The 24674-nt window shown below is 43.0% G+C and overlaps 1 protein-coding gene across 1 annotated transcript in view; it reads left to right on the top strand.

The window, feature by feature from the left end:
- agbl4 (AGBL carboxypeptidase 4) overlaps window positions 1-24674 on the top strand; it is a 472100-nt gene that overhangs the window by 386179 nt on the left and 61247 nt on the right. Inside the window, exon 11 of the mRNA XM_033027816.1 lies at window positions 8126-8278. Within this exon, the coding sequence (XP_032883707.1) occupies window positions 8126-8278 (153 nt within the window). The remainder of the gene's footprint in view (window positions 1-8125; window positions 8279-24674) is intronic.

Below are 24674 nucleotides of genomic sequence, written 5' to 3'. Positions count from 1 at the left end.
TGCTACCAAAGTGGATAACCTCACATTTATCCACATTAAACTGCATCAGTCATGCATATGCCCACTCACCCAACCTGTCCAAGTCACCCTGCATTCTCATAGCATCCTCCTCACAGTTCACACTGCCACCCAGCTTTGTGTCATCTGCAAATTTGCTAATGTTACTTTGAATCCCTTCATCTAAATCATTGATGTATACTGTGAATTGCTGTGGTCCCAGCACCGAGCCTTGTGGTACCCCACTAGTCACTGCCTGCCATTCTGAAAGGGACCCGTTAATCCCTACTCTTTGTTTCCTGTCTGCCAACCAATTTTCTACCATGTCAGCACTCTACCCCCAATACCATGTGCCCTATAATTTTCCCACTAATCTCCTATGTGGGACCTTATCAAATGCTTTCTGAAAATCCAGGTACACTACATCCACTGGGCCCCCCTTGTCCATTTTCTTAGTTACATCCTCAAAAAATTCCAGAAGATAAGTCATGCATGATTTCCCCTTCGTAAATCCATGCTGACTTGGACCGATCCTGTTACTGCTATCCAAATGTGTCACTATTTCATCTTTTATGATTGACTCCAGCATCTTCCCCACCACCGGTATGGCTAACTGGTCTATAATTCCCTGTTTTCTCTCTCCAGCCTTTCTTAAAAGTGGGATAACATTAGCTACCCTCCAATCCACAGGAACTGATCCTGAATCTATAGAACACTGGAAAATGAACACCAATGCGTCCATGATTTCTAGAGCCACTTCCTTAAGCACCCTGGGATGCAGACCATCAGGTCCTGGGGATTTATCAGCCTTCAGTCCCATCAGTCTACCCATCTGGATTTCCTGCCTAATGTGGATTTCCTTCAGTTCCTCCGCCACCGCAGATCCTCTGGCCACTAGTACACCAGGAAGATTGTTCGCGTCCTCCTTAGTGTAGACGGATCCAAAGTACCTGTTCAACGCATCTGCCTTTTCCTTGTTCCCCATAATAAATTCACCTTTTTCAGTCTTCAGGGGTCCAACTTTGGTCTTAACTATTTTTTTCTTCTTCACATACCTAAAGAAGCTTTTACTATCCTCCTTTATACTCTTGGCTAGCTTACCTTCATATCTCATCTTTTCTCCCCGTATTGCCTCTTCTGTTGCTCTTTAAACATTACCCAATCCTCTTGCTTCCTGCACATCTTTGCTATGATGTACTTCTTCTCTTTTATTTTTATACTGTCCCTAACTTCCCTTGTTAGCCACGGTCACCCCTTACTCCCCTTGAAATCTTTCTTCCTCTTTGGAATGAACTGATCCTGCAACTTCTGTATTATTCCCAGAAATACCTGCCATTGTTTTTCCACTGTCATCCCTGCTAGGATATATTTCCAGTCAACTTTGGCCAGCTCCTTCCTCATGGCTCCATAGTCCCCTTTATTCAACTGTAACACAGACACCTCCGACTATATAATTCTCCCTCTCAAACTGTAGATTAAAACTTACCATAATGGCTCCTTTACCTTGAGTTCCCTTATCAAATCACTTATCTTATGGTATTGGCCAGGTGATGAGCAGTGCCTGGTTTCCTCCAGACGTGACGCTTGGCATTCAGGCCAAGAGTTCAATCTTGGTTTCATCAGACCAGAGAATCTTGTTTCTCATGCCTTTTGGCAAACTCCAAGCGGCCTGTCATCTGCCTTTTACTGAGGAGTGGCTTCCGTCTGGCCACTCTACCATAAAGGCCTGATTGGTGGAGTGCTGCAGATATAGTTGTCCTTCTGGAAGGTTCTCCCATCTCTACAGAGGAATGCTGGAGCTCTATCAGAATGACCATCAGGTTCTTGGTCACCTCCCTGACCAAGGCCCTTCTCCCCCGATTGCTCAGTTTAGCCGGGCGGCCAGCTCGATGAAGAGTCCTGTTGGTTCCAAAGTTCTTCCATTTGAGAATGATGGAGGCCACTGTGCTCCTCGGGACCTGCAATGCTGCAGAAATTGTTTCATACCCTTCAACAGATCTGTGTCTCCACACAATCCTGTCTCGGAGGGGTACGGACAATTCCTTCGTCTTCATGGCTTGGTTTTTGTTCTGACATGCACTGTCAACTGTGGGACCTTCTATAGACAGGTGTGTGCATTTCCAAATCATGGCCAATCAATTTAGTTTACCACTGGTGCACTCCAATCAAGTTGTAGAAACATCTCAAGGATAATCAATGGAAACAGGATGAACCTAAGCTCAATTTTGAGTGTCATAGCAAAGGGTCTGAATACTTATGTAAATGTGATATTTCAGTTATTTCTTTTTAATTACTTTGCAAAAAATTCTAAACACCTGTTTTCGCTTCTTCATTCTGGGGTATTGTGTGTAGATTGGTGATAAAAAAAATAATTTAATTCATTTTAAAATAAGGCTGTAACGTAACAAAATGTGGAAAAAGTGAAGGGGTCTGAATACTTACTGAATGCACTGTACATAAATGTGTACGATGCGGGTGTTTCGTGCCCAGAAATGCCTGGTCCAATTTCAAGATTTTACAATGGGTCAATTTTGATAGCATATAGCCACCATCATATGAAAAATGCTTAAAATGGTTTTGGTTGTTTTTTGGACATACTAAACCAGATCATTTCCCATGCAAAATATTTTATTTTATTTGTATTATTTAACTAGACTAAGTGGGACCCGTTGGGTCCCAGCATCACACAGGAGGGCTGGTCACCAACGCAATATTCCACCTCTCCACCAATTCCAATACTGCTCGCCAGTGAGGGGGCTGTCTGTTGCGCTAGTATGGGTGTTGCGGGCCGAAGGTACTGGTTTCCAGAGGGCTAGTATAGACATTGTGGGCCGTATGGATGCTTGGACTGGCATCCAACTGTTGCAACAATTTTAAAAGCCAAGCCAAGGCAAACAATTGGGCTGCAGCCACCTGACAACCAAAATTCATTTTGTGAACACAAACTTGTTAGAAAAGCGAGGCAAACAATTGGGCTGCAGCCACCCGACAACCAATATTCATTTTGTGAACACAAACTTGTTAAAAAGGAGAGGCAAACAATTGGGCTGCAGCCACCCGACAACCAAAATTCATTTTGTGCACACAAACTTGTTAAAAAAGCGAGGCAAACAATTGGGCTGCAGACACCCGACAACCAAAATTCATTTTGTGAACACAAACTTGTTAAAAAGGCGAGGCAAACAATTGGGCTGCAGACACACGACAACCAAAATTCATTTTGTGAACACAAACTTGTTAAAAAGACGAGGCAAACAATTGGGCTGCAGCCACCCGACAACCAAAATTCATTTTGTGAACACAAACTTGTTAAAAAGGCGAGGGAAACAATTGGGCTGCAGCCACCTGACAACCAAAATTCATTTTGTGAACACAAACTTGTTAAAAAGGGCTGCAGCCACTTTACAGCCGCATCGAGGGGACTCACCGTGGAGTAGACGTGCGTTTAGTGTTATTCGCAGCTCAGAGAGCTGTGACCCTCTCGCTTCCTCGGTCTGGCAGAGACTGAGTGAGGCACGACACTTCCGGGTTTTATTGTCCCTCTCCCTGCCGCCAGCCCCCCGCTGGCGGCAGGGGGAGGGACTATGAAACCCGGAAGAATGGGAGAGAGAATGGGGAATTTTGTAAAAACATTAATATCTCTCTCATTTTTCATCGACGGAAAAAATCCTCCACACTCATACGGCGGAGGGGGCTCTGAGCGAGGTGGCCAAAAATGACAGCCATAGGTGGCGGCGTTCTCTCGGAAATCGCAGCACAGTCGGCCAAAAGCGGTTAAGATCAGAGATTTAGTAATATAGATAGATGCTGCGATATACAATACAATACAATATTTATTCAATGTCAGTTGAACCTCAGTTAAGCCTCAAACGAAACACTGTTTCTACAGCCATACAAACAAAACAATTCCTACAAAACACACAAACAATTCAATTCACACAAATATCCATCACAGTGAATCTACTCCTCACTGTGATGGAAGGCAAGTCTTTTCTCCCTCCTGTACACCATTTTCCCCGATGTTGAAACCCCAGGCGGACGATGGTAAGTCCCACGGCCATTAAGGCCGCGCAGGGCGATGCTCCAGGTCTAAATGTCACAAAGATGGAGCTCCCGGCGGGAGTTGGAATGTCCCGCGGCCATTAAAGCCGCGCGGGGCGATGTACGGCCCGGCTCCTGATCGTTCCAACCCCGCGACACGGGCGGGAAAAGTTGCGTTGCGGGAGCTCCAAAAAGCGGTCTCCCACCCGGACCCGCAAGCTCCCGATATCACAGTCCACAGGCCTGCAGCTGGAGCCTCCGAGCTCCGGAGTCAGGCCGCAGCAGCGAGCCACCACCGCTCCCCACACCCTGAGGCCGGCCAGCCCCACGATAGTAAGTCCGCAGCTCCGCAGGCTCCGCGACTGGAGCCCCCAGGTCGTTCCAACCGGAGGCCCCAACTAGGCCCCAACGACAATGCAGACCCAACAGGGAAGAGATTTTAAAAGTTTCCCCCTCCTCCCCCCGCCCCCCACATATACACAGTTAAAAACAGTATGAAAAAAACACGACAACTACATTTAACTAGACCAAAAAAAGACGTGAGTCGCGCCGCCAACCGGAAACCGGATATGTTCATAAGTACCGAAATTATAGGAGCAGAATTAGGCCATTCAGTCCCTCAAGTCTACTCCGCCTTTCAATCATGGCTGATCTATCTTTCTTCTCAAACCTATCCTCCTGCCTTTTCCATTCTTGCCATAGAGGGAGTACAGAGAAGGTTCACCAGACTGATTCCTGGGATGTCAGGACTCTCGTATGAAGAAAGACTGGATAGACTCGACTTGTACTCGCTAGAATTTAGAAGATTGAGGGGGGATCTAATAGAAACTTACAAAATTCTTAAGGGGTTGGACAGGCTAGATGCAGGAAGATTGTTCACGATGTTGGGGAAGTCCAGAACAAGGGGTCACAGTTTAAGGATAAGGGGGAAATCTTTTAGGACCGAGATGAGAAAAACATTTTTCACACAGAGAGTGGTGAATCTCTGGAATTCTCTGTCACAGAAGGTATTTGAGGCCTGTTCATTGGCTATATTTAAGAGGGAGTTAGATGTGGCTAAAGGGATCAGGAGGTATGGAGAGAAGGCAGGTACGATACTGAGTTGGATGATCAGCCATGATCATATTGAATGGCGGTGCAGGCTCGAAGGGCCGAATGGCCTACTCCTGCACCTATTTTCTATGTAACTATGTTTTCCCATAACCCCTGACACCCTTACTAATCAGGAATCTGTCAAAATCTACCTTAAAAATGTCCATTGTCTTGGCATCTACAGCCATATGTGACCATAATTACCATCTAACTACTTGGCATCTAAACATTGTTCAGCCAAGTCGACATTTATAAAGATATGATGCCCTTGAAATTACAGTTGTACTAATTAAAGAAAAACAGCAAAGTCCTCGGACTTTTTGGCAATAGAGCTAGGGAAATTGCTTGCAGCAAGATCCTGTCCTCATCCTCAAAGATTGTTCCATAAATTCAGGTCTATAATGCACAACACCACGACCTTTTTTAACTACCAGCAAAACAAGGAGCGCATATGAGAGCAAGACATCAAAGAGATCATAAAATTAATAAGCATTATCTTATCCCCAACACAATTGCCCCTGAAATAGCCTTTGCTATATTTATTAACATTTGAAAGAAATTCAGTTTGATCAATTCTTACCAACTAATATACATCATCAAAATATATACTTTTCTGTAGCTGACGAATCCATTTGAGATAATTTGTTGAAATGAAGGGATAACTGAGATTTTGAGTTCATTTTGAACTTATAAATGTTAAAAATGAATTTCAACAGAAACAAATGTATTTATTCTCTAGAAAAAGCTGAGTACAATTCCTTAGAGCCATTTTGTCTTTAATTTATCTGCTGCAGTTTGACATATGCAAGTCTACAGCTACAGCTTCAGATATTTTAAGAGATGGTGTTGCATATGAAATATAAATAAGCTGTAATGTGTGCAAGTTTAATTTATCCATGAACACGTTCTGAATTATTTGAACTTATGAGCCTACCTATTTTATGTCTCTGTCAATGTTGTGCTGTATTATTCTGGAGGCAGAAATTGCATTTTATATTTTATATTTGTCCTTTTTGCATCACCTGAGAAAATTTGCAGATTATAGGAGTTTTACCTCTAATAAGACTGAATCTCCTTCAAGCTGCTGATAGACTGGCCCTAACAGCAGCCGCTTTGCTTCTTTACAGGCGTCATCCATCAGCTTGACATGGCAGCCGATGGGCCAGTCATCTTGTCTATATTTCATACACAAACATCAGAGCTCTTGACAGCACTTTGCACACTAGGAAATTGCTTCTGCTGCGGACTGAATTTAAAACAGAGTTGCTTGTTCTCCACCATGTGTTCATGACCCTCAGGACTAGAAGTGCTGTCATGAATAGATAATTTTGGAATGTTCGTGTATAGTATTTGCAACCAGTTTTTGAGCTACAATTTTCAATCTATTTCGTTAAGATGTTTTGTCTTCATGCTCACAACTAAAGCAGTTTTATTTTGATAAAGAGATCTTAGACTAAAATTCTGGATTTTGTCTGTATAAAATGACAGATATTACAGAGAATTTCATTAGTTATTACTTAACGGCTCATAAAAAATATATTAAAGAGGGTGTTATGTAAAATCCTGCATTGCAGAACTGAGTAGAGTATGCAAAAAGCTCAGTGCAGCTGTTGATACAAAGAATACCTCAATCCATCTGCACTGCTTTCTAAGACAACTGTTAAAAGAATATTGGAAAAGACTACGAGGAAATCCTATTTAAGAGCAAAAAAAAGACACTTCAAAAAAGAGATTTTTTGGTGTATTTTGCATAAAATTACTTTGCTTTCATAATAAATGTTACTATTTGGCTCATTGAATAAAAGTGGGTACCTTATCCCCAGCAACATACCGCTTTGCAGGTAATTACTATTTCAACAAATTATGTCTGCAGCTGATGCACAAGTACCACATCTAGGTATTAAACATTAAGATGACTCCTATAAACTATCTATTGTAGATTCTATAATTCATCACAAGCCATAAAAGTCCAATATGAATCTAGCACACGATACCACTGAGTGCTAATATGATTATCATTGGGTGGCGCTTCGATGGCAGCCTCGCCTAGTCTGTCTGTCCTTTTCATCTTTTTTTTGTTATTTTTAGTGTGTTTAAAAAGTTTGTGTTAATGTTCTCCGGTTTGTTTTACGTGGGGGGTGGGCGGGGTGGTCAGGGGAAACTTTTTTTCGATCTCTTACCTTGCCGGAGATGCGATTGTTTTCCGGGTCGTATCTCCGTTCGCTCTGCAGCCCAATATCGTGGAGCTGGAGGCCTTGCTCGGGACTGACTTTGAGCCCCACCACGGGGCACGAACTTACCATTGGAGCAGATTCCTTGCCTGGGATCAACGCTCCAACCATGGCCTGCGGACTTTAACATCATGGAGCTCACAGTCTTGGGAGAGACCGAGTCGGGAAGCTCCAAATTCGCTCAACCTTCGACAAACCCCGACCCGAGATAGATCGCCCAGCGCGGGGGAACTGAGATTCCCCCCCCCCCCCGATGCAGGAGCTTGATCGCCCCAACAAGGAGGCCCACCGCCGTTTATGGGAGTAAGATCATCCCGTCAACGGAAGGTTAGAGGCCCCAGACCGCTGGAGAACAAAGAAGGGAAGAGATTGAACTTTTTTTCACCTTCCATCACAGTGAGGAATGTGGAGGAGTCATTGTGGTGGATGTTTATGGTAAAATGAATTTTGTGTGTTCTGTTGCTTTTTATTAGAATGAATGTATGGCAAATCAAATTCCTTGTATGTTACAAAACATACTTGGCTAATAAAGTAAGACTATGACTATGACATCAACAACAGCACTCCCTTTAAATGTATACACCATACCATTCTCAAATTTTACTGCCAACCTGTTAACACTGTTTGTTTTGATTCCTCTTTGGATTAATCTCCTGAAACCTTGACCTTTATTTATGCAGAGTGGCAAAGTTAAAGTATTTTTATGAACTGGTTTATTCATTTTCAAGTTGCATATATGCATTGACATTTATCCTCTCCAACAGAAAGCAAGCATGGAATTTTACATTGACATCCATGCTCATTCAACTATGATGAATGGATTTATGTATGGAAACATCTTTGAGGATGAGGAGAGGTTCCAGAGGCAAGCAATCTTTCCCAAGCTTCTTTGTCAAAATGCGGAGGACTTTTCATTTGTAAGAGGGTTTTCTTTAATTCGTAGAATTGTTATTCGAAGTAGATAAGATTTTTATAGATTTGTTTTCACTTCATCAGACAAAACATTTTTAATATCTATACAATATAAATGTTTCCATATTTTGGATAATATTTTATTCAACTAATTACTGTGTTGCACGATACATGATTGCTAAAGTAATTCTCTCTTAATTAATTTATAACTTTAGGAAAGAATATGTTTGGAAACCTTTTGCATTGAATGATCATTGCATTTTGTAAGGTTTGATCAAGATGTTATTTTTCAGAAATGTTTCAACGATAACAGAAAATATACTACTAATGTGGTTTATACTGGCCTGAAGTAATCCTAATGAGTTAAATGCCTCCAGTGTATCTTGTGTATTAGCATTACACAACAGTTTTTTGTTTCCAAACAATTTACAATAATGACAATTTCTGAGTCACTTAGCACCATTCTGGAAGTTTGACTGTGAACTTGGAAGTGGAGAGGATGTTTCCACTAATGGGAGTCTAGAACTAGAGGTCATAGCCATCTTCCAGTCCCGCCTCAAGACCCATCTCTTCACCTCTGCCTATCCTTAGCCCCACGTCCCCCTCCCTTTTCATCTGTGCTTGAATTGCCTCATATTGTGTTTTGAATTGAATTCTGTCTTTAATTTGTGTACTAGTCATGTCTCTACTATTTATTTCATTCCGCTTACATGTTTTTCCTCTACTTGCTAAATTTTTGTAAGGTGTCAAAAAGGTCAAAGGTCAAAGGTTATTTATTGGTCACATACACCTAGGTGTAGTGAAATGCTTCTTGCCAATGCAGCACATAAAGAAAGAATACAGACATAACATTAATAAGAGATTTAAACATAAAGAACATCCCCCCACAATGGCTCCCACCATGAGGGAAGGCATAATGTCCAGTCCCCAACCTCAGTTCACCCATAGTCGAGCCAATTGAGGCCTCCAAAGTTGCCTCTACGGAGGCCCGATGTTCCTGGCCGTTCTCGCCGGGTGATGGTGCTCCGGCGTCGGGAGAGTCCTCACAGCAGCATGGGAACCCTGGAACGGCCGCTTCCGTACTGGAGGCCGCGGCTTCCAAAGCCAACAAGGCCGCGCCGGTTGGAGCTCCACAACTGGCGATCACGTCGCGAGATCCCAGGCTCCCGGTGTACAGTTCGGCGCCGCCGCCCGCAGCTGGTCGCTCCACAGTCCCGCAGCTCCGCGATGTTGTTCCCGGCGGCCTCAGCTCACCGGAGCTCCAGCGCGGCGACCCAGGCAAGGCATCGCCCGCTCCACGATAGCGCTCCAGCGCTGTGCCGCCGCCGAAGCCGTGGTTCCGAAGCCGTGGTTCTCCAACGAAACGTTGCTCCAGGCCCGCTGGTAGGCCGCGAGGACGGGTCGAAGCTGCAGCCCGGAGAAAAGCTGCCTCTCCGACCAGGTAGGGACCCTGAAAGGTAGTTTCCCCCTTCCCCCCCCCACATAAAAAAGTCTAGACCTCCAGAAACAAAAACACTTTAACTAACTAAAAATAAAAAAAAGATTAATTGAATTGAATCCTTTATTTGTCATTCAGACCTTTCGGTCTGAACGAAATGCTGTTGCCTGCAGCCATACATGTAATAATAACAAAACACAATAAACACAAATTAACATCCACCACAGTGAGTTCACCAAACACCTCCTCACTGTGATGGAGGCAAAAGTCTTAGAGTTACTGTCTCTTCCCTCCTCTTCTCCCTCTGCGCCGAGGCGATACCCCACCGGGCGATGGTAAGTCAGTCCGCGGTTCAAGCTCCGCGGCCCGGGGGGTGGTCAAAGCTGCCCGTGCTGTTGCAACGGGTGCTCCGGAAAACAGGCACCAGCCTGTGACCTGCGAGCTCCTGACATTGTCCTCCACTGGCCCGCGGCCGAGCCCCGGATCCAGGTCGCCGCCGCCTCAGCCGCCGTAGCACCGTCTCCGCTCCGCACCCTGCCGCCCACAAGGCAGCGTCTCAGCCCTGCACCGGGCTGCCCCCACGGAAGCACCTTCCAGCCGTGAGCCGGTCCGCCCACACGGCAGCGTCTCAGCCCCGCACCAGGCTGCTCACACGGGAGCACCTTCCAGCCAGTAGCCGGTCCGCCCACAAGGCAGCGTCTCAGCCCCGCACCGGGCTGCTCACACGGGAGCGCCTTCCAGCCGGTAGCCGTGCCGGCCGCACGGGAGTGTCTCAGCTCCGCACCGTCCGCCCTCACCGGAGCGCCGAGTCGTGCCATTACCCGGACGTCGCCACAGCTCGAAGACGGCCAGCCTCGCGTTGGTGAGTCCTGGCTGGCTCTACCTCCGGACCCTCGAGGTCGGTCGCAGCTAAAAGACAGACAGCTGCTGGCTGGGCAGCCGCGCACAGGTCAGCGCCCCCTGTTGGTGTCGTTGAGACTCTTGAAAGGCGCCCATAAATAAAATGTATTATTATTATTATTATAGCCTCAGAATTAATGGACGTTAATTTAGGAAGGAGATGAGGAGGAATTTCTTTAGTCAGTGGGTGGTGAATCTGTGGAATTCTGCCACAGAAGGCTGTGGAGGTCAAGTCAGTGGATATTTTTAAGACAGTGATAGATAGATTCTTGATTGGTACAGGTGTCAGAGGATATGGGAGGAAAGGCAGGAGAATGGGGTAGGAGGGACAGATAGATAAACCATGATTGAACAGTGGAGTAGACTTGATTTGCCGAATGGCCTATTTCTATTCCTATCATTTATGATCTTATGAACTTATGAACCTTCCAGCCATAAGATATAGCGTTCTCATATGAGTATCATATCAGTAGCTCCTGAGATAATATAACTCCCTCTATTGCTCTTTTTCATACACTGCAGGAGAAATGAGACTAAGCCAGTTGACCCAATAATAGTTTCTCATAGGAGAACAGACTACGTTTTTCTTAGAGAAACCATCGTTGGGTCAACTAGGTTTATCCAGCAACCCCCTTGTCTGAAGGATTATCAATGGAGTTCCATTCTTACATTTTATTGTTATAGACCCACCTGTGCTGCACCATCCTCAACAACTGATTTTGCTACAACCCTCTCTGAACCGTTGTTCTGAGGGCCAGTCTCCAAACCCCAAAATCCAAGCTCCCAGGCCTCCTCTATCCATTATTCGCATGATCCGTCACAGCCCGCTCCAGAAACCTCAATTCCTGACTATCACATTCTATATCTATTTACCTAATCACCCCCTGAACTAAATCCCAATCTCTCTGGTTGTTACCCCAACAGCACAGGGCTCTGATTCCTATCCCATGCAACCTGCCATCCCTATTCCCAACCTCAAACACACTATAAACCTCTTGCTTCCTTTCCTCTGATCATAGTGCAGGCCTAATCACTCTATTCTCTTCAAGCTGCACCCTCCAAAATAATATATTAGGGTTAATTATACAGGATCATAGTGTAATAAGTTGTTTGCAAAATTTCTGCCTGCACCCATCATACAATGCCCTCCATAATATTTGAGACAAAGACCCATCATTTATTTATTTGCCTCTGTACTCCATAATTTGTGATTTGTAATAGAAAAAAAATCACATATGGTTAAAGTGCACATTGTCAAATTTTAATAAAGGCCATTTTTATACATTTTGATTTCACCATGTATAAATTACAGCTGTGTTTATACATAGTCCCCCCATTTCAGGGCACTATAATGTTGGGTACCCAGCAATGTCATGTAAATGAAAGTAGACATGTTTAGTATTTTGTTGCATATCCTTTGTATGCAATGACTACTTGAAGTCTGATTCATGGACATCACCAGTTGCTGGGTGTCTTCTCTGATGATGCTCTGCCAGGCCTGTATAGCTGCCATCTTTAGCTTATGCTTGTTTTGGGGCCTAGTCTTCTTCAGTTTTCTCTTCAGCATATAAAAGGCATGCCCATTTGGGTTCACATCGGGTGATTGACAGCCACACAAGAATAGACAATTTTTGTAGCTGAAAAACTCCTTTGTTGCTTTAGCAGTATGTTTGGGATCATTGTTTTGCTGTAGAATGAACCGCCGGCCAATGAGTTTTGAGGCATTTGTTTGAACTTGAGTAGATAGGATGTGTCTATACACTTCAGAATTCATTATGCTACTACCATCAGCTGTTGTATCATCAATGAAGATAAGTGAGCCAGTACCTTCAGCAGCCATACATGCCCAGGCCATAACACCCCCACCACCGTGTTTCACAGATGAGGTGGTATGCTTTGGATCTTGGGCAGTTCCTTCTCTCCTCCATACTTTACTCTTGCCATCACTCTGATATAAGTTAATCTTCGTCTCATCTGTTCACAAGACCTTGCTTCCAGAACTGTGGTTCCTCTTTTAAGTACTTCTTGGCAAACTGTGACCTGGCCATCCTATTTTTGCGGCTAACCAGTGGTTTGCATCTTGCAGTGTAGCCTCTGTATTTCTGTTCATGAAGTCTTCTGCGGACAATGGTCATTGACAAATCCACACCTGGCTGCTGAAGAGTGTTTCTGATCTGTCGGACAGGTATTTGGGGATTTTTCTTTTTTATAGAGTGAATTCTTCTGTCATCAGCTGTGGGGGTCTCCCTTGGCCTGCCAGTCCCTTTGCGATTAGTAAGCTCACCAGTGCTCTCCTCCTTCTTAATGATGTTCCAAACAGTTGATTTAGGTAAGCCTAAGATTTGGTTGATGTCTCCAACAGTTGCATTCTTGTTTCTCAGTCTCATAATGACTTCTTTGACTTTCATTGGCACAACTTTGTTCCTCATGTTGATAAACCACAATAAAAGTTTCCAAAGGTGATGAAAGCCTGGAGGTAAGACCAGATGCTGAGAGCTCTCTTATACCTGCATTAAGGAGGCAATTAAACACTCCTGAGCAATTACAAACACCCGTGAAACCATGTGTCCCAAACATTATGTCGCCCTGAAATGGAGGTACTATGTATAAACACTGCTGTAATTTCTACATGGTGAAACCAAAATGTATCAAAATGATCTTCATTAAAATCTGACAATGTGCACTTTAGCCACATGTGATTTTTTTCTATTACAAATCTCAAATTGAGAAGTACAGAGGCAAATAAATAAATGATGGGTCTTTGTCCCAAACATTATGGAGGACACTCTACTTCTACTCCTCAGGTTGTAGGAATTTCGAGGCCTCTGTTTATAATAACAATTTAATAAACCTGTCTCGATAAACATGCATTATCATTAAATGGATGACAGAATCGTCTATTCTGCTGTCTCATTCTTGTTGATTTATAAAATATTAGCCAAGTATATTTATGTCAAAGGATCCAAAATCTGCTGAGCTAGTTTCATGAATTTTTCTCTTTCCGATACCCTTGGGTTTTTAAATTTTTTTATACGAAACATAATGTCAGACATAAAATGTTTTCAATTTTAGGTCATCTGGGTAACTCCATATTCGAGCTGGCCATGAATAGAAATAAGATGTTCTCTGCCCACTCCCTTGCTTGCTGAAATCTTTATGACTTTTATATATCAATTTATAAATGGGTAATTCATAAAAATAAGAAATTACATAAATTAATATAAATTTCACTTTTGTAACATTGGGACATAAAGAATGCCACAACCTGAAATATACAATCATCATGCAGTATGTAATAGGTTCTTCTGTTTGGAATTTCACCAGAAAGGCAATTTTCTATAGCTGCCAACTCGCGCAATTAAAAATTTTGGAGCTCCTCTTGAACCTTAACAAGTTGCACATGTGCCACATCCAGAATATGGGACCAGTACACAGAAGCATTTAAAATGTGATGGACAGACCAGTGCATCTCTTGTTTGACCAGACTCCCAAGCTCATCATTGCAAAAACATTTAAAAAATAAATTGTAAAAGAAAATCATAGATTGTAGATGCTGGGAATCTGTAATCAAAACAGAAAATGCTGTGGGACACTCATGAAATGAAGATGCTGGAATCTGGAGCAAAAAGCAAACTGTTGGAAGAAAAATGAGAGGACTGAGGATGGACCAGAAGAATAGAGAGCCAGGTGTTCAAACCATTGGGTGGCGGTGTAGCTGCATAGATAGAATATGAAGTGTTAACATTGCAGATGAATGGATCTCTGTCCAATTCTAAAAGGAGGTTAATGAGCCATTAGGAGGTAGTGACCATAATATGGTCAGGTTTAATCTACAATTGGAGAGGGAGAAGTGTAGATCGGAAGTGTCAGTGTTACAGTTGAATAGAGGGGACTATGGGGCCCTGAGGGAGGAGCTGGCCAAAGTTGACTGGAAAAATACCCTAGCAGGGATGACAGTGGAACAACAATGGCAGGTATTTAGAAACATAGAAACATAGACAATAGGTGCAGGAGGAGGCCATTCGGCCCTTCGAGCCAGCACCGCCATGCATTGTGATCGTCCCCAATCAATAACCCGTGCCTGCCTTCTCTCCATATCCCTTGATTCCACTAACCCCAAGAGCTCTATCTAAATCTCTCTTAAATCCATCCAGTGATTTGGCCTCCACTGCCCTCTGTGGCAGGGAATTCCACAAATTCACAACTCTCTGGGTGAAAAAGTTTTTTCTCACCTCACTCTTAAATGGCCTCCCCTTTATTCTAAGATTGTGGCCCCTGGTTCTGGACTCACCCAACATTGGGAACATTTTTCCTGCATCTAGCTTTTCCAGTCCTTTTATAATTTAATATGTTTCTATAAGATTCCCCCTCATCCTACTAAACTCCAGTGAATACAAGCCTAGTCTTTTCAATCTTTCCTCATATGACAGTTCCGCCATCCTAGGGATCAATCTCGTGAACCTAGGCTGCACTGCCTCAATCACAAGGATGTCCTTCCTCAAATTAGGAGACCACAACTGTACACAATACTCCAGATGTGGTCTTACCAGAGCCCTATACAACTGCAGAAGAACCTCTTTACTCCTATACTGAAATCCTCTTGTTATGAAGGCCAACATTCCATTAGCTTTCTCCACTGCCTGCTGGACCTGCATGCCAACTTTCAGTGACTGGTGTACAAGGACGCCCAGGTCTCGCTGCACCTCCCCCTTACCTAACCTAACCCCATTGAGATAATAATCTGCCCCCTTGTTTTTGCCGCCAAAGTGGATAACCTCACATTTATCTATATTATACTGCATCTGCCACGCATCTGCCCACCCACTCAACATGTCCAGGCCACCCTGTAACCTCCTAACATCCTCTTCACAGTTCACACTGCCACCCAGCTTTGTGTCATCCGCAAACTTGCCAGTGTTGCTCCTAATTCCCTCTTCCAAATCATTAATATATATGGTAAACAGTTGCGGCCCCAACACCGAGCCTTGCCATTCTGAAAATATTCTGGATGTGGCACATGTGCAACTTGTTAAGGTTCAAGAGGAGCTCCAAAATTTCGCCTCTGCCTGCCATTCTGAAAAGGACCCGTTCACTCCTACTCTTTGCTTCCTGTCTGCCAACCAATTTTCCATCCACGTCAAGACCCTACCCCCAATACCATGTGCTCTAATTTTAGTCACCAGTCTCCGTGCGGGACCTTATCAAAGGCTTTCTGAAAGTCTAGATACACTACATCCACTGGCTCCCCTTCATCCATTTTACTTGTCACATCCTCAAAAAATTCCAGAAGATTAGTCAAGCATGATTTTCCTTTCATAAATCCATGCTGACTTGGATCCATCCTTTTACTGCTATCCAAATACCCCATTATTACCTCTTTAATAATTGACTCCAGCATCTTTCCCACCACTGAAGTCAGGCTAACTGGTCTGTAATTCCCCGTTTTCTCTCTCGCTCCTTTCTTGAAAAGTATGATAACATTAGCTATCCTCCAATCCACAGTAACTGATCCTGAATCTATTGAACATTGGAAAATGATCACCAATGCGTCCACTCTTTCTAGATCCACCTCCCTGAGGACCCTGGGATGCAACCATCAGGCCCAGGGGATTTATCATCCTTCAGTCCCATTAGCCTACCCAATACCATTTCTCGCCTAATGAAAATTTCTTTCAGTTCCTCTACCCCCTTAGATCCTCTGTCCTCCAGTACTTCTGGGAGATTGTTTGTGCCTTCCTTAGTGACGACAGATCCGAAGTACCTGTTCAACTCTTCTGCCATTTCCTTGGTCCCCATAATAATTTCACCTGTGTGCTTTCAAGGGACCCACATTTGACTTTGCTATTCTTTTTCCCTTAACATATCTAAATAAGCTTTTACTGTCCTTCTTTATATTCCTGGCCAGCTTCCCCTCTTACTTCATCTTTTCAGCCCGTCTTGCACGTTTTGTTTCCTTCTGTTGTCCTATGAAAGTTTCCCAATCCTCTGGCTTCCTATTTCTAGGTATTCCTATTTCTAGGAATAATACAGAATGTGCAGGACCAGTTAATTGCGAGGAGGAAGAAAGATTCCAAGGGGAGAAAGGGGCGACCGTGGCTGACAAGGGACGTCAGGGACAGTATAAAACTAAAAGAGAAGAAGTACAACGTAGGAAAGATGAGCGGGAAGCAAGAGGATTGGGTAATATTTAAAGAGCAACACAAGATAACTAAATAGACAATACGGGGAGAAAAGATGAGGTACGAAGGTAAGCTAGCCAAGAATATAAAGGAGGATAGTAAAAGCTTCTTTAGGTATGTGAAGAGGAAAAAATTAGTTAAGACCAGTGTTGGACCTTTGAAGGCCGAAAAAGGTGAATTTATTATGGGGAACAAAGAAATGGCAGATGAATTGAACAGGTATTTTGGATCCGTCTTCACGAAGGAGGACACAAACAATCTTCCTGATATAGTAGTGGGCAGAGGATCTGGGGTGACGGAGGAACTGAAGGAAATCCACATTAGGCAGGAAATGGTGTTGGGTATACTGATGGGACTGAAGGCTGATAAATCCCCAGGGCCTGATGGTCTGCATCCCAGGGTACTTAAGGAAGTGGCTCTTGAAATTATGGATGCATTGGTGATAATTTTCCAATGTTCTATAGACTCGGGATCAGTTCCTGTGAATTGGAGGGTAGCTAATGTCATCCCACTTTTTAAGAAAGGCGGGAGAGGGAAAACGGAATTATAGACCAGTTAGCCTGACATCGCTGGTGGGGAAGATGCTGGAGTCAATTATAAAAGATGAAATCGCCACACATTTGGATAGCAATAACAGGATCGGTCCGAGTCAGCATGGATTTACGAAGGGGAAATCATGCTTGACTAATCTTCTGGAATTTTTTGAGGATGTAACTAGGAAAATTGACAAGGGAGAGCCAGTGGATGTAGTGTATCTGGACTTTCAGAAAGCAATTGATAAGGTCCCACATAGGAGATTAGTGGGCAAAATTAGGGCACATGGTATTGGGGGTAGAGTGCTGACATGGATAGAAAATTGGTTGGCAGACAGGAAACAAATAGTAGGGATTAACGGGTCCCTTTCAGAATTGCAGGCAGTGACTAGTGGGGTACCGCAAGGCTCGGTACTGGGACTGCAGCTATTTACTATATACATCAATGATTTGGATGAAGGGATTCAAAGTAACATTAGCAAATTTGCAGATGACACAAATCTGGGTGGCAGTGTGAACTGTGAGGAGGATGCTATGAGAATGCAGGGTGACTTGGACAGGTTGGGGGAGTGGGCAGATGCATGGCAGATTAAGTTTAAGTGGATAAATGTGAGGATATCCACTTTGGCATAAAAAACAGGAAGGCAGATTACTATCTAAATGGCATCAAGTTGGGAAAAGGGGAGTACAACGGGATCTGGGGGCCTTTGTTCATCAGTCTATGAAAGTAAGCATGCAGGTACAGCAGGCAGTGAAGAAAGCGAATGGCATGTTGGCCTTTATAACAACAGGAGTCGAGTATAGGAGCAAAGAGGTCCTTCTGCAGTTGTACAGGGCCCTAGTGAGACCACACCTGGAGTATTGTGTGCAGTTTTGGTCCCCTAATTTGAGGAAGAACATTCTTGCTATTGAGGGAATGCAGTGTAGGTTTACAATTCCAAGGATGGCGGGACTGTCATATGCTGAGAGAATGGAGCGGCTGGGCTTGTACACTCTGGAGTTTAGAAGGATGAGAGGGGATCTTATTGAAACATATAAGATTGTTAAGGGTTTGGACACGCTAGAGGCAGGAAACATGTTCCCGATGTTGGGGGAGTCCAGAACCAGGGGCCACAGTTTAAGAATAAGGGGTAAGGCATTTAGAACGGAGACGAGGAAACACTTTTTCACACAGAGAGTTGTGAGTCTGTGGAATTCTCTGCCTCAGAGGGCGGTGGAGGCCGGTTCTCTGGATACTTTGAAGAGAGAGCTTGATAGGGCTCTTAACGATAGCAGAGTCAGGGGATATGGGGAGAAGGCAGGAACGGGGTACTGATTGGGGATGATCAGCGATGATCACATTGAATGGGGGTGCTGGCTCGAAGGGCCTAATGGCCTACTCCTGCACCTATTGTCTATTGTCTATTATCTTTATTTTTTCCACAGATGCTGGAAATCTGAAATAAAAGCTAAAAGTTATTTTTCTAATTGTATAGGCTGCATCGTTGTCATTTGTAACATATTATACAAAGGAGCTTAGTGTGCTCAAAACTGCCCCCATTAACTCACTTGGACTCAAAATTTCATAGATATTTCCTGTGACCTACATATTACTGCCTCATCTTCTAATTTTTCACACAAAGGGTGGTGGGTGTATGGAATAAGCTGCCAGATGAGCTAGTTGAGGCCGGGACTTTCTCAACATTTAAAAAACAGGCACATGGATAGGACAGGTTTGGAGGGATATGGACCAAATGCAGGCAGGTGAGACCAGTGTAGGTGGGACATGGTGTGGGCAAGTTGGGCCGAAGGACCTGTTTCCACACTGTATCGCTCTCTGACTCTATGACTCTATAACCTACCAAAAACTAACTTATTTTTTTCTCTTTTCCGAATGAACTGAAGCATTAACTGTTTCGCTTTCCACAGATGCTGCTTTACCTTGTTGAGAAACAGCATTTTCTGTTTTTATAGAGTAAATCGTGATTCATAGCAAACTAATCATTACAGACCAAAAAAAGGACATAAAATGCTTAAGTAACTCAATGGGTCAGGCAGCATCTCTGGAGAATATTGATAGGTGATGTTCTTGGTTAGGACCCTTTTTCGAACTGATTGTAGGTGGGTGGAGTGTGTGTGTGGGGGGGGGGGGGGGGGGGGGGGAGAGGTTGTTGAAAGCATGGAGAGAGGAGAGGCGGGGCAAAGCTTGGCAGGTGGATGGATAGTTGGAACAAAGACCAGAGATTAAAGCAGAAAGTGTGAGACAGACTGATTGAACAGCAGTCTCAATGTCACCATCAGGTCCATTCTGCTAGATATAGTTGTCTACAAGAGATAGCCAGGCTGCAAACAGCAGGAAATAACACCCATCCTTGTTTTGGCCTGATGCCCTCAAAAAGCTAATATCGCCAGTGATTTGAAATACTTGGAAATAAATTAAAATTTGTAAATGTATTTAAGTTACTTAAATGCTATTATTAATTGATTAGAATATAAATATATATCAAAATAAAGAAAAATAAACAAAAGTGCTTATCTATACTCACTATTTAAATGCGCCAGCCATTTTTGATGTAATGTTGAGAGGCTGGTTACAAAATATTAGGTAGTGGTAGACATTTCAGGATGATTGTGGATCTGTCAGATTATTGGGGAGAATTGTGATTGATTGGTGGGATGAAGGGCAGGCTCATGATTAATCAGAGAGGATATGAAGATTTGCACGGGTGAGCCGTTGCTTATGTATTTTAAAGGGGACCGGCCAAAGGCAGGCTACCAATGTCAGACTCAATTATATGAGATTTACTCAGCCTGGACCTCTTTAACTGCATTAAAGCAGGTCTCCCATGCAGACTATTTTGCCTAGCAGAAGGGACTGGACGGTGACACTAAGATTGCATATGTGATGTGAACTTCCAGTATTACTTCAAGTTAAATACCATTGTGCATGTCCAGGTGTCACCTTGAGCTAGCATGTCAGGAATAGCCACAGAAAAGCATTGCAGACTTCTTGCATTTTCCTCAGTTTTCTTTATCAACAATATTATTGCACAAAAAGCACATTAGAATATGCACATAATTGTTTCTCTTCATAATAAACTTTGCAAGCCAGTCTATTTTCCATGAAATGTTTTGACAGGTCCTTTGGAGATGTACCAAGACTTTCACAGGGGGTATTTATGGATATTGCTGTATTACCAGATGAATGTTTAATATGTAAATTGCAACTTGAAAATTCCCTGGGCATTAAGATTTGACTGCTAGATTGGACATATCATTGAAATGCAGCTACAGTATTTTACCTTAAGGGGAGAAAAACTATGCTAGTGGTTTATACTTGCAGCCCACTAAATCCTGTTAATACTGCACCATCTTGGCGATGGTGTCAATATATTAGAAAGTACAGCAGTCTGGAAAATAAGAAAAGTCGGCTATTGGGAAAATTAAAAAATTTATATGCAATTAAATATTCTAAAATTTGAACCAATTCATTTTCTATTATCCACTCTGAAAAGTCTAAAATGATTTCCCCTTATTTTAAACTAACCCTGATGACAATTAAATGAGTTTGGGTCAAAGGTTCAAAGTATATCCCACCTGATTTTGCCCTTCATTGATTTTAGTAGAGTCAATGGTTGGATAAACTCATGCTGACTATGTAAATTAACTCAAAGATCAATTGCCATTAATCTTTGGTCTCTGTTCTGTCCCTTGCTGACTTTGCAGGCACAAAGTCACTTCTGTGAGAGAGATAAGAGCTGTGTTTGACATAATAGTATTGTGACCTCCTGCAGCAAAGATTATTGAATCTTTTAGGTAGATTGAATAATTACAGTAGCTTCCATTAAAATTGCATAATACTTTGCAGGCATGTTACCAGTCAAAATATATCAAACCACATAATGAGATGCAGGGACAGAACTTTGTCAAAGTGCAAGGTTTTTTAGAGGAAAAATAAAAACTAGAGGTAAAAAGGCCGGGTGTTTAGGGATGGAATTCCATAACATCGCAGATTTAAGGGGCCATTGACTTTACCCCAGTACTATCCGTGCCAATCAGAAGTAGATCAAGAATGTGAAGTAGATTATAAAGACATTTTGATCATGTAATATACAAATATGTTGACCACTTGATTTGAACATTTAATAAGAACATGCTGATCTGACTGTAAACTCAACTCTGCATTATCATCAACCTGTGGTAACTGTTCAGCTCCTTGTTTATCAAGTACCTATTTACCATAACCTTAAAAATATTTTAGTACTCTGCTTCTACCACCTTTTGATCAAGATGCTACAAATTACATGCTGTACCTGTCTACTAGCCTTTTGCAAATCATGCACTAGTGCTCTCAGATCCCCCTCTGCATCTCAGAACTGCAATATCTCATCATCAGGATAATATGCGTCTTTGATACTTTTCCAGCCAAAACAATGTCATATTTCCCACATTATACTTGAGATCTATCTGCCAGATTATTCCACATTCCCTTAACTTATCTATTATCATTCATGTCCTTGTTATGACCTCTATACAATTTCCTCGCTATCTTTGTGGCATCAGGAAATTTAGCAACTATCCATCCAAGTCATTTATATAAAAGATTGATGCCCCAGCACTGAATATTTTGGCATACTACCCAGTATATTTGGCCAACCAAAAAAAATCTTTGCATGTATTTCTGCATCTTCTCTCATCAACTAATCTTCTATTCACAGAAAAATGACACTTCCTACAATGCAAGCTTACATTTTCTGCAATAATCTCTGATATGGCACCTTGTCAAATTATTCCTTTCTATTCACAGCACCTGCTACTATTTCGAAGAACACTAATAAATTTGTCATATGTGATTTCCCTTGAAGCAAGCAATATTGAATTTGACTGATAACCCTGATTACCGTTCCTCCATGCCCTGCTATAATATCTTTAATAATAACTTACCATTTTTCCTTTTAGGTTTTTAGAACCTAATTGGCTTGTAGTTTCCTGCTTTCCCTGACCACCCCTTCTCGAATTAAAGAAATACATTTCATATTCCTCATGGAGAATATAATTTTTCAGATTTAAACAGTGGCACAATGCCAATTTTTGATCTCTGCATTCTCTTACTTCACTGCATAAACTTGTACCAAACCTCACTTATGAGGAAGTAAGGAAGGCTGTGAGAAAATATACCAACACTCATCCCACCATCTTCTCTCCCTCACACACATACATTCTCTCTCTCCATATTTAAAAGCTGTAAACTGGGAAACATGAACAATTGAAATTAAAGTTGAATTCATGAATTTGGACTGATGGCAATCATACATTTTAAATCTCCCTGGTTAAAAGTTGTTGAGTAGGTACCTGTGTGCCTCAGCTCCCTGCCTATCTCTATTGGTCTCCGTTAAAAATGCTCCTTGTGTAATTCCATGAAAGTGTGGCCATTTTATTGTAAAATAGCAGTAAATAAACATGTTAAAATTGGCTTTTGCTGATAATGCTTTTCCCTGTGAATGCAATATTATTTATCTATGGTAATTAATTTGAGGACTTTCTTTTAAAAGGAATGACATATGTAATTGCATTGTCTGGTCTTAGCAACACATTAAAAACCAAAAGGGCCATTATGGAGATTGAATGAATTAATGCTACATTTACTAGCATTTGTATTTCACAAGAGTTGAATTGTCCCAGCTTAGATATTTATTGCAATTCCTTTATAATATGATTTCATTTGAATATCCTTAAAGAAACCATGATAATTATTCTCTGTATACATTTCTGTCATCTGCAATAATCTGCTTTAATTTCTATCACGTAAATATTTCTTTCATGAAGATCAGGGCTGGATTTTATCACAATCATTGATATACAGTATGTTGAAAGATGTAGTTTTCATCTTAAAATAAATTGAGAAAGTTATTCTCTGACACAAAAAGCATATCAAACTTTGCTATAATAATAAACACCATAAAATAACATTATGAAATTCATAATACCTATTTATTTTTAATTAATTTGGATGACAAATGCAGTTTACTTTATATTTTATTATTCCCTTGGGTGAAGTTGGCTGTTTGAAATCTCCTGCCTAAAACAGCAAATCTAACAGATGCGAACAGACGTCAGTGCCTGAAAGGAATTTTTTTTTTAAAGAATGCCTTATGGTATAATTTGAACAAAACTTTGGACTTCTGGAGATATAATTTTTGTAAATTTAAAAAAAATCATCAGTTATTGAGTCTAGTATATGAATAACCTTTAAATACATTATTTTCAAATTTTTGAAGGGAAGCAAATAGATTTAAAATGCTTCTACCAAAAATGTATTGGCTATAAAAGTATAATTTACATAAATTCAAAACATAAACCGAATCATCTATCTATCTATATCTATCTATATCTTTCTATTTGCACAAAAACGGTTCGCGATATGATTTTTCGCCAGTTCACTCACCGTTCTCCTGTGCTGCGATTGCGCCTAGTTTCGTTCCGATCGGTTGAATCTCGTAAAAATGATCAAGGTTTAAAGATCTTAAAAACCGCGTGTGCGCAGATTAATCTCTTCTCCTGCCAGGCGGTGCCGCGCAGATTAGTCTCTTCCCCTGTCACTCCCCGGGACGGTTCGCCCCTTCCTGCGCCATCGCTTCTTTACTGAAGCTGAGGGGGTTCGGCGGAGGTTTCCAACCAGATTTTCGGAGGGACCCAAAACAGCCCAGCCCCGCCCCCGCCCCCGCCGCAAGCAGCCCCGCCTCAAGCAGCAGTCCTGCCTGAAGCAGCAGCCGCGCCCCAAGCAGCAGCCCCGCCCCAAGCAGCAGCTCCGCCCCAAGCAGCAGTCTTGCCCCAAGCAGCAGCCCCGCCCCAAGCAGCGGCCTCACCCCAAGCAGAAGCCCCGCCCCAAGCAGCAACCCCGTCCCAAGCAGCAGCCTTGCCCCAAGCAGCAGCCCCGCCCCAAGAAGCAGCCCCGTCCCAAGCAGCAACCCTGCCCCAAGCAGCGGCCCAGCCTCAAGCAGCAGCCCAGTGTTGAAGACCCGACCCAGCCCAGCCCAGCCCAGAGTCAGAGACCCAGCCCAGCCCGGAGTCGGAGATGTCGCCGATGTTGCCAAACGGAAAGCGGAGACTCTGGTCCAAGCGGAGGAGAACGACCAGCGACTAGCGCCCGCTATGAGTCCCCATCGCACCGCCAATTCCAGCCACTACCCGTCAGGTCCCCCTCCCTGGCTCCACCCCCCCCCCTCTCCACCTCCCCCGTGATGCCCCCATGGCTCTTCCTCCGTCTTTTCTCCGAGCTCACTCTCCCCCGCCCACACACCCCTTTTGCCCACAACTCCCCCACGCGCACACACCCATCCCCCCAGAATCCCCCCTGCCCACATCCCCCGCC

Source organism: Amblyraja radiata, chromosome 10 (assembly GCF_010909765.2).
Source record: "Amblyraja radiata isolate CabotCenter1 chromosome 10, sAmbRad1.1.pri, whole genome shotgun sequence".
In the NCBI taxonomy this organism is placed as follows: domain Eukaryota; kingdom Metazoa; phylum Chordata; class Chondrichthyes; order Rajiformes; family Rajidae; genus Amblyraja; species Amblyraja radiata.
Note: the sequence above shows the minus strand (reverse complement) of the source record. Positions and strands in the feature narration are given on the sequence as shown.